At 50.0% G+C, this 16983-nt stretch overlaps 1 protein-coding gene across 1 annotated transcript; it reads right to left on the reverse strand.

Annotated features, from left to right (window-relative positions):
- Positions 1–14955: 14955 nt before the first annotated feature.
- On the reverse strand, positions 14956–16510 carry C6H3orf80 (chromosome 6 C3orf80 homolog). The gene has a single exon (XM_054983812.1). It carries the CDS (start codon positions 16230–16232, stop codon positions 15582–15584), a length of 651 nt encoding a protein of 216 aa, XP_054839787.1. The 5' UTR covers positions 16233–16510; the 3' UTR covers positions 14956–15581.
- Positions 16511–16983: the final 473 nt, after the last annotated feature.

Raw genomic sequence — 16983 nt, forward strand, 5'->3', positions numbered from 1 at the left:
GGCCGCAGAGGCTGCTTCGGAACCCCAGCCCAAGAAGGCCAAGGCGAAATCGAGGGCCAAGGGCCGTGCTTTATCCCCGGCTCCGACAGTGCGCCCTGGTACTCCATCTGGACCGGTCCTGATCCCTGACGATGTGGTGAGTCTCCACACCCCGTCTCCTCCCTGCACGCCTCCTCCGTCGGTTCCCGAGGAATTCGTGTCGTTCCCATCTTTCACGGAACCGTTCCAGTCATTCGAACGCTCCCTGCCTTCCGCCCCGGCGCCTTCGGAGGCCTCCGTTCCATTACCGTCTACCTCGTCGGTTCCGATGCCTCTTCGCTGGCCCGCCCCGGTGCCTGCTCCTCTGCCCCCTTGCCAGCCTGTCGCGGGGATTGGGAACATGACCTCCTGGCAGGATTTTGTGGCGTGGTTCCAGCAGTCGCTGCCCTTCCTGCAGCACCCTTCGGTTCCGGTGGTTTCCGTTCCGGCTCAGCCAGTCGGGCTCCCGGCATCCGCTCCTCCACCTCCTGGCTTGCCTCTGCGACCGTCGGTTCCGGCGACTTGTCCGTCGGCCCCGAGCGCTCACCGGCCCTCGGTTCCGACACAAACCTCGCCGGAGTTTTCGGATTCCGAGGATGAGGAAGGTCTGGCGTCCCCGTCGGAGTGTTCTTCAGATGCGGCCTCTGATCCTTCCCCGGATGACACCGTGGGTGGGCCCCGTTCATCGTCTCCGAATGACGACTACAGGCTGTTCTCCGAGCAGATGGTGCGGATGGCTGCCGCGCTGGAGATAGACGTCTCCTCCACGACCTCCAAGCCCAAGAGTAAGCTACTGGAGGCTCTGTATTCCGGGTCCCCCGCGTCGGTGGCGTTTCCCCCTGTGGAGGATTTTGTTGACAGCGTTCTCGCGCTCTGGCAAACACCGGCGTCCGTGTCCGCGACGGCAAAGAAGGTAGAGAGGTACTACCGTTTAAAGCAGGATGATTGCCCGTACCTCTTCAGTCATCCGAAACCCTCCTCAATCGTGGCTGAGGAGGGTCAGGCTCGGTTCCGTTCCGGTTCCTCGTCGGCGCCGGCGGACCGAGAAGGCAGGAAGCTGGATGGCATGGGCAGGAAACTCTACTCGTCCGCGTCTTTGGGGTTCCGTATTGCCAACTTCCAGGCCATTATGGGGTCCTACAATCTGTTCCTCTGGAAACGGCTGTCCTCTTACCTTTCCGATCTCCCCGAGGATCGCCGCCACTTGGTGAAGGCCCTTCAAGCAGAGGCCATACGGCTGTCAAAACAGCAGATGACAGCGGGCAAGGATGCTGCCGACTCCGCGGCGCGCTCGATGGCGACTTCGGTGGTCCTGCGTCGACACGCCTGGCTCCGGTCCACTGCCCTGCCGCCTGAAAAGAAGGCGAAAGTGGATTTCCCCTTCGAGGGGCCCCAGCTCTTCTCGGAGAAGACGGATGAATCCCTCTCCCTGATGAAAAAGAATCAGCAGACGGCCAAGTCCCTCGGAGTCGCCCCCTCGGTTCAGTCATCGGGTCCGAGGTATCGTTATGGTCGGTTCCGATCCTACCAGGCCCCTTACCAACCTTACCAGCAGCGTCAAGGGCGCTTCTTCTCGGGCCAGTCCTACGGTCACCGATCCTATTCAGCCCAGCAGCGTCATTCTTCCCGGCGCTCCGGCCGGTCCAAGGGCAGGCAACAGCCTTCTTCACCCAAGCCTTCGACCTCGGTGCAGAAGCCCTCGGTCTTCTGACTACGCCTGAACGCTCCCCTGTTGGCCTCCAAGGACGCCTCCTCTGCTGCCCAGTTTCTGGACAGGCTTCGGCCTTTTTTGCCCTGTTGGCAACGTGTTACTTCTGACACTTGGGTCCTGTCCATTGTGGCCCATGGTTACAAGTTAATGTTTACAGATGCACCTCCTCTCTCTCTCCCTCCCCGTTGTTCTCCATGTTGTGATGTTATGTTGCACAATAATGTTATAGAGTTGGTTAACAAAGGTGCTGTCCGGGTGGTCAATGTCGCTGCTTCCCCGTGGGGATTTTACTCGAGGTACTTCCTTGTGGATAAGAAGGATGGAGGTTCCCGGCCCATTTTGGACCTTAGGGGCCTCAACAGCTATTTAAAGGTTGAGAAGTTTCGGATGCTGACCCTGGCACGGGTCATGGAGCTCCTAGAGTTGGGCGTCTGGTTAGCTATTCTAGACTTGAAAGACGCCTACTTCCACATCTCCATCTTTGAGGGCCACAGGAAGTATCTGCGGTTTGCCTATGGGGATTCTGTATATGAATATACGGTGTTGCCTTTTGGGCTGGCCTCTGCGCCCAGGGTCTTTACAAAATGCATGGCCACTGTGGTGGCATACCTACGGTCCAGGGGGTGCTTTATCTACCCGTACCTGGATGATTGGCTCCTAGTGGGACCCTCAGCTGACTCTCTCCAGGACCATATTGCCCTCACTTTGTCTGTACTGGCTGAGTTGGGCTTGGTGGTTAATAGGGATAAGTCCATCCTTACTCCGGGCACAGCCATTAGGTTTATTGGGGTTCATCTAGACTCACCACGGGGCAGAGCCTACCTGCCTCCAGATCGCCTGACCAGGCTTTCTTCCTTAGCCCGTCATTTCCTGCATAACCGTTACCAAACTGCCCTTTTGATCCAAACGTTATTGGGCCTTATGGCCTCCTCCACTGGGGTGGTTTTCTTTGCACGCCTGCATATGAGGCCTCTGCAAAACTGGTTCGTCCGGAGGTACAACCCCCTCACTATGGGCCAGCATCAGAAGTTCTCCATTCCCAGGGTGGTGCTGCGCTCTCTGGCCTGGTGGACTGTCCCTGGAAACCTGTCTGAGGGTTGTCCTTTTGGCCCCTTCCTAGCTGAGGTCACAGTTTATACCGATGCCTCCAACTTGGGATGGGGGGGGGCGCTGTGGACAGCTTTCGGCTCAGGGCATCTGGTCCCCATCTGAGGCATCCATGCATATCAACCTTCTTGAGCTTCGGGCGATCCGTTACTCCCTCGCTTCTTTTGCAGATGCCGTTCGGAACAGGAAGATTCAGGTCCTGTCGGACAATACCACGGCCTGCTACTATCTCAACAAGCAGGGGGGAACGGTCTCGCTCAAGCTCTGCAAGGAGGCAACGACTCTATGGAATTGGGCCGTGGCCAACAACGTCCTTCCCAGGGCCGTGCACATTGCCGGGGAGCTCAACACCTCGGCAGATGCGCTGAGCAGGGTGTTTCTGCCTCAGCACGAGTGGTCCCTAAACAGGGTCTACCTCGACCAGGTTTTCCGCACATGGGGCACGCCTTTGGTCGACCTCTTCGCCACTGCCCGCAACAAACAGGCCCCGCTGTTCTGCTCCCGGGCCGGCATTGCCCGCCACTCCCTAGGGGATGCCTTCCAAATACCTTGGTCCCCAGGGCTCTTTTATGCCTTCCCGCCCTTTCCGCTCCTGTACAAGGTTCTTTCCAGGGTCAGGGCCTACTGAACCCGCTGTATCCTCGTTGCCCCTCGGTGGCCTCGCCAGGATTGGTTCCCCCTTTTGCTCTCCCTGTCCCAGGGGCGATGCCTCCCCCTGCCTCACGCCCCGGACCTCTTAACCAGGGACGGGGTGTGGCATCACGATGTGGCTGTACTGAATCTGGCTGCCTGGCTTCTGGGCAACCGGGAATGAACCTCTCTTCTGGGGTGCTTGGGGTGATCTTGAATGCCCGGAAACCGTCCACCAGGTTGTCCTACCAGAGGAAGTGGTCACGTTTTTCCCGGTGGTTGGCCCCAAAGGGGGTTTCTCCCTTTAGTTGCCCGCTCCCTGTCATCCTGGACTACCTCCTGGATCTCTGCTCCCAGGGCCTTGCGTTTTCCAGTGTTAAGGTCCACATGGCTGCAATCTCTGCCTTCCATGAGCAGATTGATGGGAAGACCGTTTTTACTCACTGGCTTTCCAAGCAGTTTCTGAAGGGCCTGTTCAAGACCTTCCCTCCTAGGGCCCATCCCATTCCACAATGGAGTCTCTCCCTGGTTCTCTCCCAACTGATGCTCCAGCCCTTTGAGCCTCTATCTTCCTGCCCCCTGCCTTTGCTCACTCAGAAGGTGGCTTTCCTGGTGGCAATCACGTCCTCTAGGCGTGTGGGGGAACTGTCTGCCCTGCGGTGTGACCCTCCCTTTCTGCAGTTTTTCCCTGGTACTGTCATGCTCCACACTAGCATGGAGTTTCTGCCTAAGGTAGTCTCAAGGTTTCACCTACAGCAAAAGGTGTTCCTCCCTTCCTTTTTTCCAACGCCCTCATCCCCAGGGGAACGAGCACTACACACATTGGATGTAAAGCGTGCTTTATTGTTTTATTTGCACCGCACCAAATGTTTCAGGAAGTCTCCTGCCCTGTTTGTGTGTTACTCTGGCCCTCGCAAGGGCTCTCCTGCTTCTGCCCAGTCCATCTCTCGCTGGATTGTGTCTACGATTAAACTTTGCTATCAGCATGCTGGAGTCCAGTGTCCCTTGTTGGTTACCGCTCATTCCACTCGAGCCCAAGCTGCTTCTGCTGCCTTCCTGCGAGGAGTGCCGCTCCAGGACGTCTGCCAAGCTGCGACATGGTCCTCTGCGGACACTTTCATCCGGCATTACTCTGTGGATGTGCATGCACGACGTGACTCGGCTGTTGGCACAGCTGTCCTGCAGTCCTTGTTCAAGTAGACACTCACACCCGCCCCCATTGGTGAGATGCTAGTTACTCTCCCAATGTGGGGCTGCACAGAAGGACGAAGACGATAAACAGGGTTTCTCACCTGTAACTGTTGATCGTCGAGTCTCTTCTGTGCAGACACACATTCCCTCCCGCCTGCCCCGCTGTGAGTGTTTCGTTAACTTAGTTTCTCCGGCGGCTCAGGTGAACTGAGGGAATGCCGGGGACGTTCGGATATATATGCATTCAAAATTGGCGGGAACACCGGCGCGCATGCGCGGTGGATCCGAACGTCCCCTTCACATCTCTGGAAGCTAGAAAAATCTTTTCCGCGGCTGGCCTGCGCCTGCGCAGTCCCAATGTGTGTCTGCACAGAAGAGACTCGACGATCAACAGTTACAGGTGAGAAACCCTGTTTTTCCTGCTTTCACTGCTGTGATTTATGTCATCTCTGGACAATATGTTTCTACAGGGGCATGCATTTGTTTTAATGTGCTCTGTGCAGTCATGTGGTAGTTGTGGGGAGCTGCTTTTTCAAAAAGGAGACCTCAAACAGGCTTCAAACACTGAGAGTGGATCAAGTGCTCCTGTCTTCCCCCCCAAGCCATTTTTGTGTGTGAAAACAGCACATTTTTGCCACTCCATGTGGAGAATTATTCTTGTGGTCCTTGCTACCTGTCCTAAATACAAATTTCACAGCTCGTTGTTCACTGAATATTTACTTTGTCTGTTCTGAACTTATTTCCCAGCAATTTCATTGGGAGTCGCAAGTTCTAGTATTATGGGAGAGGAAGAAAAAGCTCCTTCTATCCACTTTCTCCACCTCATGCATAATTTTATAAACCTCTAGAACGTCTCTCCTCAGTTTCCCTGCCCCAGACTCTCCAGCTTTCTATTCCAAACCCCTAATCAGTTTGGTTGCCCTCCTTTGTACCTTTCCAGTTCTGCATTGTTCTTTTTGAGATAGTTACCAATACTGCATATAATATTCCAAATGAGACTCCACCGTAGCTTTATACAAGGGCATTACAATATTGGCCATTTTTATCTTCAGTTCCTTTTTTCCAAGGCTGCAGCCCCCACGCTTAGACTCACCGATGCTCCAGAGGGTGGCAGAGGAAGCGGCTGAAATGTCGGAGCCACCCCCAGCGAAGGAGAAGCAGCCCTGCTAAGGCTCAGTGCCACAGTTGTGGTCGAGTTCTCCAGAACCCCAACAGCTAGGCAGCAGACAGCCCCACCCACCAGCACAATGATGGCAGCAGTGGCAGGGTCAGGCATGACAGGAGGAACATCAGGGCTGAACATGGCCTACCAAAGGCAGCTGTCACAATGGCTGATGCTGATGATCCCAAAAGGAGCCCCTGCCTCCACAAAAGAGCCAATGCTTTCATGGCATTTCCGAATGAGGGCCTGGGAAAGACTGGCACCCATGAGCAGCGTCCAACTGGCCTCTTGCAACCCCACCGAAATGGGGGGGGGGAGGCCCACATAAGTTCTTGGGCAGGCTTTTCTCACCCCCAGGGAGGGGAAGGAGGAGGAGCCCAGGGTTGACACGTCCTCAGGAGCACCCTCAAAAGGGGAATCCAAAGCGAGCTGGGGAGGGAAGAGTCAGGGTGCTCCCACAGCACACCTGGGAGAGCTAGCTAAAGGAGTGAGAGAAGGACCAGGGTGTGGGTGCAACCCCCATCCTCCCCGTTCTGAGGCTCCCTTGTTGGGGTGACACTGGATGAGGAGCCCCTACAGGTGGCTGCAACCCCAGACTCCACCCCTGCAGAGGAGGACTCATCCACTTTCCTAATTATTCCAAGCATGGAGTTTTATTTTTTTCACCACTGCCACACACTGCTCTCTCCAGAACAACCCCAAGATTTCTTTCAGTCTCAGGCAGTTCAGACTCCATCAGCATGTATTTGAAGTAAGGATTTTTTGTTCAAATACACATCACTTTACAGTTATCCGCTTCCTCTGCCATGTGGTTGCTCTTGCCCAATTTAGAGAGCCTCACGTAGCTCTTTACAATTCACTTTGGTTTTCACCATCCTGCATAACGTGTATCACTGCTCAGCCCCAATTCCAAACCACTTATGAACAACTTAAATAGCACCAATCCCAGTACCGATACTTCTGGGCCTCCACTAGTACTACTCATTTCCCTCCATTGCAAAAACAGCCTCATTTATTCCTATTCTCTACTTCCTGCTATTTTAAGCAACTTTTAATCTACGAGAGGACTGGTCCCCTTACCTCATGACTGCAAAGCTTACTCAGGAGTTTTTGTTAAGGTACCTTGTCAAAAGCCTTTTGGAAGTCGAAATAGTATGACGTCTACTACATTGCCCTTATCCACATGATTATTAACCTGCTCAAAGGACTCCCAAGAGGTTGGTAAGGCAGGACTACCCTTTGCAGAAGCCATTATGATTTTCCCTCAGCTGACTTTGTTCCTCAGTATGCTTAATAATTCTCTAATAAGCATCCGTTAATTGACCTGGAACAGATTTTAAGCTAACTGGCCTGCAATTGCCGGGATCCCTTCTGGACCCCTTTTTACAAATTGGGGTGGCATTTACTATTTTCCTGTCATTCAACACAGAGGCCAGTTTTAGTAACAAGTTATATATACTTGTCAATAAATCAACAATTTCATTTTTGAGTTCTGCAAGAACCATCGTATGTATGCCATCAGGACATCCAAGCTTACTGGTTTTCCGTTTGTCTAGTAGTTCTAGAACTTCATCTCTCATCACCTCGATTTGACTCAGTTCTTCAAACGCCTTTTCCAAAAATAGTGGTTCCAGCATGGTTATGTACCTCATATTTTCCATAGCGAAAACAATTGCAAAGAATTAATTCCATTTGTCTGCCATCTCCCCATCTTCCTTAAGCAATACTTTTTTCCTTTGTCATCCAAAGGTCCAACTGCTTCCCTAACCAGTTTTCTGCTCCTGATATATTTGTAGAAATACTTGAAGTTTATCTTAATATTTTTGGCCATCTACTGTTCAAATTCTCTTTTTTCTTGCCATATTGTCAACTCACACTTGTTCTGCCAGAACTTGTGATCCTCTCTGTTCACCTTGATCAGGAAAATCTTCAATTTTTTAAAAGAAGGCTTTTTGCCTTTTATGACTTCCTTGACAACTTTCTTGAGTCATTAACCATGCAGGCATCCTTTCAGACTTCTTGGTACCTTTCCTGATTTGACATATGCATTCTATCTGGGCCTCAATCTTGTAGTTTTAAATAGTTTCCAGGCTTCTTGGAGGGATTTAAGTTGTGTAATTCTATGTTTAACTTTCTTCTGACTAGTCCCTCTCATTTTATGATTAACTGATTTCCAGTCTTGTTTGAAATGTCCATAATAATGTGCATGTTAGACTTGCCAGGACTTTCACACACTCACATACTTCATTCAGATTATCTCTTTCCATTGTGTTTATGACTCACTGCTCAAAAAGTTGAACAAAGGCAACCATTAAAATAAATGCCTGTAAGCAGAAACCTTACTCATTTCAGCCATTCACCTTATGAGTTGGAACTGGCTGAGTGCTAATTACCCATTAGCTGGTACTATTTGGCCCTTTATATGTCAACATTTGAGGGGAATTTATACTCCTCCTCCTGATCTTGAGGTTACTTGTTACACTGCCCACAGTTACTGTACAGACAAGAAAACGAGGCTAGATTAATATTCGTAATTCAGTTTACATCATATTCTGACATGCATAGTAAAAGTAAAGCATTATGGAATCAATCTAAAATTGGTTGTATTTTCCTCCCAAGTAGGGAAGAGCTGATTGGTCCAGAGAGATGCATGCAAACCCTTTGACAAAAATATTAGACACGAGAAAAGGGAAGAGGGCCACTCATTCTTCCAGTAAAACTTGCTCAGGTATCAAATTCTTCTGTGAGCTAGCAAATATCCTCTTGCTGGTTGTCTGCCTGTAAACCATTGGTTGAGCTGCCTTGATGTCAGAGGGTTGCAGGACCCAGAATTTCATTTATCTGAGAGGAAATGGCATGCTCAAACAAGAGTGTTAACAAACAGGCAACAGAAAGTAGTAGTGTAGGAAAGAAATAGTGCAGAAAGCAATGGGCTACGGGAAGAAGGGGTAGAGAAAGCTGTGCCTGAGAAAAGTGTGGAATCAGGTGGCTGGAAACTTACCCTTTGAGTGTTCATTAGTAAGATGTGTGCTAAGCTGGCAGGAAACTTGGAAGTCTGATGATGTCAAAGAGTGGTGACAAGAAAGCAGACAGGTGTCAAGATCTGTCAACACATGAGGAAGACTCCTCAGAAGGTCTCCTTCACAAGAGAACAGCTCCCCCCACCCCATGGTCCCCACTACATCCAAAGCTTCTTGCACCCTGGAAGCTGCATAGGGAGACCCCTCCCCCTCTCCAACAGCACGCTCACATTCAAGTTCAGGCTTCAGAATCAAGACACGGACATCTTTTGAAACTCAGCAGAAATTCCAATGGCTTCATTATGCTATAGGTGCTCGAGTTAGTAGCCCTTTATTCCCTCTTAGTTTATTAAACACTGTGGAACAATATGGCCAATACTGTTGTTTTAAAAGGGAAGAGCAGCCCAAAGTGAGAACAGAGATCATCCCTAGCTGACTGTTGTGATACCTTGTTTGTGTGTGTGTGTGGTGTGGGGGGGGGGGGGTTAGAAATTATTTCTTGGTGGTAAGTTGCAAATGGGAAACGATATTCTTTTCAAATGGGCACATCTCCACAGCAGCTGTTTTGGATACAGATGAGACATGACAGCAAATTTGTTCAAGGCCCGAAATACTATTCGACTGTTCCCGTCACTGTGTATTACCCAACCAAACTGTCTCCTAAAACAAACTTTCCTGGGCTGCAATCCTAAGACCTTTTTCCTCAGAGTAAGACCCATTGAATAACATGGGACTTACTTCTGAGTAGATCTGTTTAAGATTACTCCCCTAAGGACCAAGCTACATGTTACCTTAGCAAACACCTGGCCCAAACCTCATTTGTCAAAACAATGGAAAATGTGGGGGAAAGGTTTGAAGAAATGGAGAGCTGGCAGGTGGGCAGGATGTTTTATTCCATTTATGCCTCCTGATTCTCCCTTGTAGATGATTTCAGGCTGTTTCTACCCTCCCCACAAGCTACTTTCCATTGTCTGAGCCTCCCCCCATTAAAATCATATTGCAAACCAGGGCTTTTTTTCAGGGGGAACGCAGGGGAACGGAGTTCCGGAACCTCTTGAAAATGGTCACATGGCCGGTGGCCCCGCCCCCTGATCTCCAGACAGGGGGGAGTTGAGATTGCCCTCCGCGCCGCTGAGTGGCATGGAGGGCAATCTAAACTCCCCTCTGTCTGGAGATCAGGGGGCGGGGCCACTGGCCATGTGACCATTTTCTCCGAGGGCAACCCACTGAGTTCCGCCACCTCCTTTCCCAGAAAAAAAGCCCTGTTGCAAACAATTGTCAGGTGTCTTGCATCCACTGGTTTTTCCACTGCACCCCCCCCCCCCCAATCCTCTAATTTTGGTATTCTGTGTAGAAAATGGGACCCCTGTCACTCATAGTAGCTATTTGAACCAAAAAGCCTGGATGGGAATGAAGTATCTTTGTCGATCGTTTTTAACCATTCTAGTATTTAAATTTTGTTTACACCATCCACTTTAAACTATAGGCACTGAAACAATTTGGGTGGTGATATTTTTCTGTTTTGCCTCTTCTGGTTTCGTTATGATTAGAAAAGGATGCCTTTTGCAACCATGAATTGGCTCTCCTGTTGGTGCATTTTAATTGCAGTAAAGTGACTAATGAATCAGTAATGGGGGCCATTTCAGGTCTCTGCGTGGATTTACACGCTCTCTGTACGTTATAATTGATTTCAAATGCTCTATATCTTTATTTTCAAAGAGCATAGTTCTCCTAAAACGCTTTCATCTAATAAGGGCAATAATTTGTACAAAGAACAGAAGACTAATGTTCAGGATACCGTAATGTATTGCTGCATCTAACCACAAGCTAAAAGAAGCGCCTAGAAAGGTTACATTTGAGAAAGCTAAGGAAGACGCAATGGCAACTGCAGGCCATTTATAATGTTCAAAAATATCTCTTATGGACTGTTGAGTAGACTCACTCTATAGAATCATTAGGGTGAAGAGAGATTTTGAGGAGAGTCCCAGTAGGTTCTCCACTTGCAGCATGAATCCAACTTTACCACTTGTATTACAGGAAGGTATGTCTCAGCAAGCGAAACGCAGGGTCAATATATTGCTTCTCCATAGCAATAAGGTATATTAGCAACACAATGTTGCCTCACCCATTATGCAACAGGTGGACTCTCCACTTTTAAAACAATTATAAGTTTCATTTTACTGCACCCCCAACTGCTTCATTTCAGTATCCCAAAAAACATATTCCAAAAAGTTTCACAAAAAGTTGCAAAAGTGCTCTTAAGAGGCTCATGCACACGTGTTGTGGTGGTATGGATACTGGCCAACAGATGCCTGCTACAGCCCACTTCAAACTAAATCATGCTGGAATTTGGCAAAATCTTTTTTTTCTATATAGCTTGCTGCTTGACACAAAAAATATATATTCATTTAGAAAGCAGTGACAATACCATCTAACCACTTTTCCTATTCTTAAAATTATAAACCTGTCTTTACTTTTTAGCTACAACAGAAATTTTTAAGGAGGGAAGTGAAAGCTTAATTTTGTAGCTCTCTACTTCTCAAGTAATATGTACAGGTTCAAGATCAGGATGATCAAAATGAAATCCTGTAGCTAAAAGCCTAATTTTTGACTTGGAGTTTGCCAGAACTAACTAGAGTATTCAGTATAGCAGTTGCATTCAGACAATCACACTTAACTCTGGTGTGCACAAAGCTGCTTTCTTGCAGGTTTGCACAGCTGCCTCACTTCTTGCTTTTGCTCCCTCCCTTCGTGTACAGAGAATGGCTGTAAAAAAAAACATAAGTACCCTCACAAACAAATGGAAGCATGAGGATTTACTTGAATTGTCCCCTAACCTGGATGTTAAACTAGAGAGGTTTAGATTCCCAGTTGGAAGGGGACTGACTTTGGGTGTCTGGAGCACGGATGTATTTCTCCAGAAAACATCTAGGAATTGGTTTACGGTGGCTCTGGATAATTTTTCATCCTAGATCAGGCCATGACAATTTAAAAGCAAAAATTAAGCTAGAACAAAAGTGTTGTCACATATAAATAAATATGGAATAATCCTGGTTATCAAGCTAACATGTATCACGAACCTAAATAAGTTTTGTACTTCTACTGAAAATCACCAAGAGACACTTACAATAAATGACTGTTGAAAGCATGAGGTGCCACAATAAAATTTCTAGGTGCTGTGGTCTGCCATCTGCCTGAATGCCACAGCTGTTTACGTATGACATATATGCTGTTTCAGTAAATAAACACTTCCCATTGCCATGTCGATTTCTCTGATTTACGAAATGGTTACGATGTTGTTATGAGTAACTGGAGTACCAAAGCTAGAACATGGAGGAACACTGAAAGAATAGCGAGGGCTGATGTGAAAGCCAACCATTGCTCTGCTCAGCCAGTTTCTGCTTCCAAGCTACAAGCTTTGGAAAGAAATAGATAAATCTTACAAGAATATATAGTGAGCGTACTTCCAGAATACAGCAGCCCTTCTTTTTTTAGGTACCTCTGCACCCAAAGAGGAGAAAAAATGAAAGCTAAGACTCAGTCTCAGGACTGACTTCTTCACAAAATCTGAAGCGATCTTCAGTTGCTCCTTGCAACTTCAAATTAGCCTGACTGGCACTCTGTGTAAGCCAGGTGTGCTCCATAATTCAGCATTGCAAAGAATTCTGACTTGCACTTTGGGCACACTCCTAGTTTGTGTTCAGCACTGGCATAACTAGAAGCAGCCCAAACTTAGGATCTTCCTTTTCAGCAGCCTGGCACCCAAGCACACGCATGTCCAAAATGCGACTCAGAATCCCCTGAGACTTTATGTGATCCAATAGCTTTTCATGGCCCAAAATGGGTGCAGCTGTAGGCCAAATAGCACAGTGAAAGCACCATTCAGTGAAAGGTTTTAAGGTGCGTGTACCAGCAGAAACAATCCCATACATCAGCCCATAGATGCAAAATGTTATGTTGGAATTTAGTTGAAATGACAAAAAACGGAAGGTTTACAATCAGGACTATTAAAAGTAGTTCGCTTGCTCTGAATTATCCCATTTTAAAAAACTGATTCCTTTTATGATTAAGCTGTGAAGTCCATCCTGTGGCTACCGTTCTCAAGTGAGCATGTTATCACATAACTGGGCAACTGAAACTTGCATTGCTATCTTTTCAAATACTCTCCCGTTCATATCCTGCCTTCCCCATTTTACTATGAGATTGCTAATTGCCTCCTTGTTCAATGTTCAATTTAAAATCAAAGTTCAAACACACACAACTTTTTAGAACCAATCCTTGTACAAATTATACATGATATGCATGTGCATAACCAAAGCAAAGAAGCAACAAGCAGGGAAATAAGTACCTTCCGCTCCCATACCTTTCCCAGAGCCTTTGGCTTTACTCAAATATATATGCATATAATATAGTTAGACCCTTAGTAAAGGCAATTTCATGCTGCAGTACACATTTTTTAAACCAGTGCAAATAAGTAAACTGATGGAGTTATAATCCTGAACAGTTCTATCAAGTTACTTGTGTGCAGCTCCAGTAATAGGATGAAGCCAAGCACACTTCCTAGGGAATAAGCCCCCCCATTGAGCCCAATGGGACTTAATTCTGAGTAAACATGCTTAGGACTGCCTTTTCAGTTACCCACTGCTGGGTACTGCCCCAATGCAAATTCCATATTAACCTCACTGGCGCATACTAAGTCCAGAGGAGTAACTGTGCAAGGTGCACTACAGCATAAACCGGGATATTTATACTATCTTTTATTCTAGCATGAATTTGCGAGGGACTAGTGCCCACTTCATGTGCGTAACATACACACGTAATTCTATTGATGTTCCATCAGAAATAAGCCAGGCCAAGTTCCATGGCATTTCCAAGGAAGTGCTGTAGTCTTAGCCTGTCCAGTATTGTTTTAAGAGGTGCGCTTGCTAGACAGTGTCAGACTAGGATCTGGGAGATTGGGGCTCGAATCCCCACTCTGTGATGGCAGCTTGCTGGGTGACCTTGGGCTAGTCACACACTCTCAGCTGATGTGAGGATAAAATGGAGGAGGGGAGCATGCTGTGAGCCATTTTAGGGCCCCGTTGGGGAGAAAGGTGAGCTATCAATGATGAAAATCATAAATCCTGCTGCGGTGAAACCACCCCTTCCTATGGTAAGGGACAGCACATCAGTTAAGCCAAAATAGTAAGAATAAAGTTCAGTAGGGGGGAGAAAGCCTCAAACAGCTCCTAAATTGATCAGAAGTGTAAGGATGAATTATGAACTACACAGAATTGTAGAAGCGGGAACAGTCATGTTAGTCTTTGCAGCAAAAATAAACAGGAGCCTTGGGTTACCTTAAAGACTAACTCAGTTTGCTTAAGCATCTCTAGTTCATGGAAGCTTATGAAGGAATAAAATGTAGGCTTTAGGGTGCCACAGAACTCCAGTTTAACTACGGAGAACACTCTCCAATGAGTTTCCATACAGCTACTAATAACCAAGACTGTCTCCCCAGCCTTCAGTTTAGTCATCCCAAATTCCTTCTAAAATTTAAAGAAAGTATTCCAAGGACCGAACAAACATACAGTCTTTCTACTGTCAATCCCTCTCCCTCTCTGAAAGTGCTTTAGCCCTCAGCCACATATTCCATGTCTGCTTCTTTTCTGTGTTTGTTTCCCAACTCGAACTGTTGATGCTTTGCTTCACAACTCCCACCCCCTCCTAGGGTTGCCTGCCTCCAGGTAGGATTTTAGAAACTCTCAGAAGTACAATTTATCTCCAAATGACAGATATCAGTTCCCCTGAAGAAAGCAGCTGCTTTGGAGGGTGACCATTATGACATTATACCCTGCTGAGGCCCAAACCCTGCCCTCCCCAAACTCCCCCCCCTCCAAATCTCCAGGAATTTTCTGATCTGGATCTGGCAACCCTAGAAAGCAAGTAACTACCACTATCTCAAAAGTTTGCAAGAAACAGAAGCTTTGATTCGTTTGACCCGAAAAACCGAAAACGACCCTGCCACACTGCTTTCCTTTCGAAGCGGGAAATGACCGAAACACCTCCCACCCCCATCTGTGCCGGGCTGGTCGCAAGCAAACCATCACATTGGATCTCTTCCAGGATTTTAATTTGCGGCAAAAGTGGTTGCACAAAAGTGGGGGGAAAGGGGCCCCCGCAAGACAGACCAAGCTGAGAGAAGGTGGAAAGGCAACCACCAATTCTCCTCCCGGGCATGTCCACCCGAACGCCTTTTCACACGTTACTCTAGGCACTTATGATATGAGATACAGTCATCAGCGTCTCGCAGACGGCAAGGGGTCGGAAGGCGGGCGCTGGGGGGTTCCTCAGGCCTGTGCGCCTCCCTCCCCCCTCCTGCCCTCTGCCGCGACCATCCAAGTCCGTTAGGCGCGTAGCTTTGCCAGAAGTGAAGGGCCGCCACCCGCCACTCCCTCTCCCCGCCCAGGCTGTTCAAAGCTCTTTAGGAAAACAGGGCGCTCCCCCGAGGGTGGGCTGGGAAATCCCTGGAGATCTGGGGCTGCTGGGCAGAATTTGGGGAAGGGACGCGATGCCACAGAGTCCACCCTCTGCAGGTGCCATTTTCTCCGGGGAACTGATCTCTGCCGCCTGAATATCCCGGGAGGACTCTTGGCCCCACCTGGAGGATGGCAACGCAACCCCCGGCCAGCGCGGCGGGCCATAAGGCAGCGCCTTCTCCGGGGCGGCGAGGGGCGTGCGGCAGTCAGCGAGCGCGCCGGGCGGCTCAGTCCGGCTGGGCGAGGCCCCGGCAGGCTGCGGTGGCCAGGCTGGTGACAGGCAGGACGCGGGGCTGCGGCGGCCGCAGGGACTCCTCGTAGGTGGGCAAGTACTTGACCTCCTCGTAGCTGGGCAGCTGCAAGAAGACCGGCGAGAACAGCGGCAGCAGCGGCGGCGCGTCGCGGGCCCGGCTGTCGAGCAGCGAGTCCTGCGAGGTGGCGGCCGTCACGTTCAGCGGGGTGCCGCCCCTCCCGCTGCCGCCCTCTCCGCCAAGGCCGGGCGAGTCGGAGCCGCCGCCGTCGTCCTCGCCCTCCTCGTCGTCGTCCTCCTCCGGGCCCCGCCGGCCGTGCCTGCGACGGCCGTGCCTGCGCGGGCTGGGCGGGCAGATGATGCGCTGCAGGAAGTAGCCGATGGCGAAGAGCACCAGCAGGATGAGCAGGCCGGAGAGCTTGCGCACGAACCAGCCCACGTTGTCCAGGAAGGTGTGGAAGGGCGGCTTGCAGCACTTGTACTCCGCCGCGCTGAAGTTGCCGTAGCGGCAGCAGCTCTCCTGCGCGCCGCACTTCAGCTCCCCGCAGGTGCCCTGGCAGGGCGGCCACAGCAAGGCGGCCGCCCCCAGCGCCAGCAGCCCCGGCGGGGGCAGGCCGGGCCCGGCCATGCGCCCCCCTCGGCCCCCCGAGTCAGCAGCCTGCAGCGGGAGGAGAAGGGCGCCGGGTGCCCACCGCCATCCCCGCCGCCCCCCAGCCTCTTTGTCGGCCACTCTCGGCGGGCCTCTGCCCAGGCAATGCTGGCGGGGGTCCTGCCGGCGATTTTTAGCCCAGGGGTCCGGCGCCGGGTTGCGCTCTTGCCGAGCCCCGCAACCTGCTTACGAAGGCAGCCTGCCCGGCTGGGTCCTGCGAGCAAGAGGCGGGAAAGTCTGGCATGTTGTCTTGCAGGCGCGGGCAGGGAAGGGGTTAAGCGGGGCGCGCTTCCTTGCGGCGCTTTAATCTTTATTAATATAGCTGTCCGTCCTTCCCTCTGTCAAAGAAGAAGAAGAGAGCATCTTGCCTCCCCCCTTCCCTGGCTTGGTTGAAGTCCCTCTGCTTAAGTGATTGGATTTCCCCGTGACCGTTATTTAAATTTACTGCTACTGGGATTTGCTTACCATATTTCTGGGTTTATTTCTGATTAAAAATTGATGACCCCCATTTGGCTGATGTTAATGGGCTTAATGCAGCTCCTCTTCCATTAGGCAGTTTGGGAGACTGTGATATTCCCCCCCACCCCCACCCTCTGGCCGGGTTCCTGCCTGTGTGATCAGGCCAAAGAGAGATGGAGTCTTCTATTTTCTGGAGAAGAAACGGGACCCACAAGAAGGGCCCACATAGAGACACTGGATATCTCGTGGCTCGTGCCCACATCACTATCTT

The sequence above is a fragment of the Eublepharis macularius genome, chromosome 6 (genome assembly GCF_028583425.1).
Source record: "Eublepharis macularius isolate TG4126 chromosome 6, MPM_Emac_v1.0, whole genome shotgun sequence".
In the NCBI taxonomy this organism is placed as follows: domain Eukaryota; kingdom Metazoa; phylum Chordata; class Lepidosauria; order Squamata; family Eublepharidae; genus Eublepharis; species Eublepharis macularius.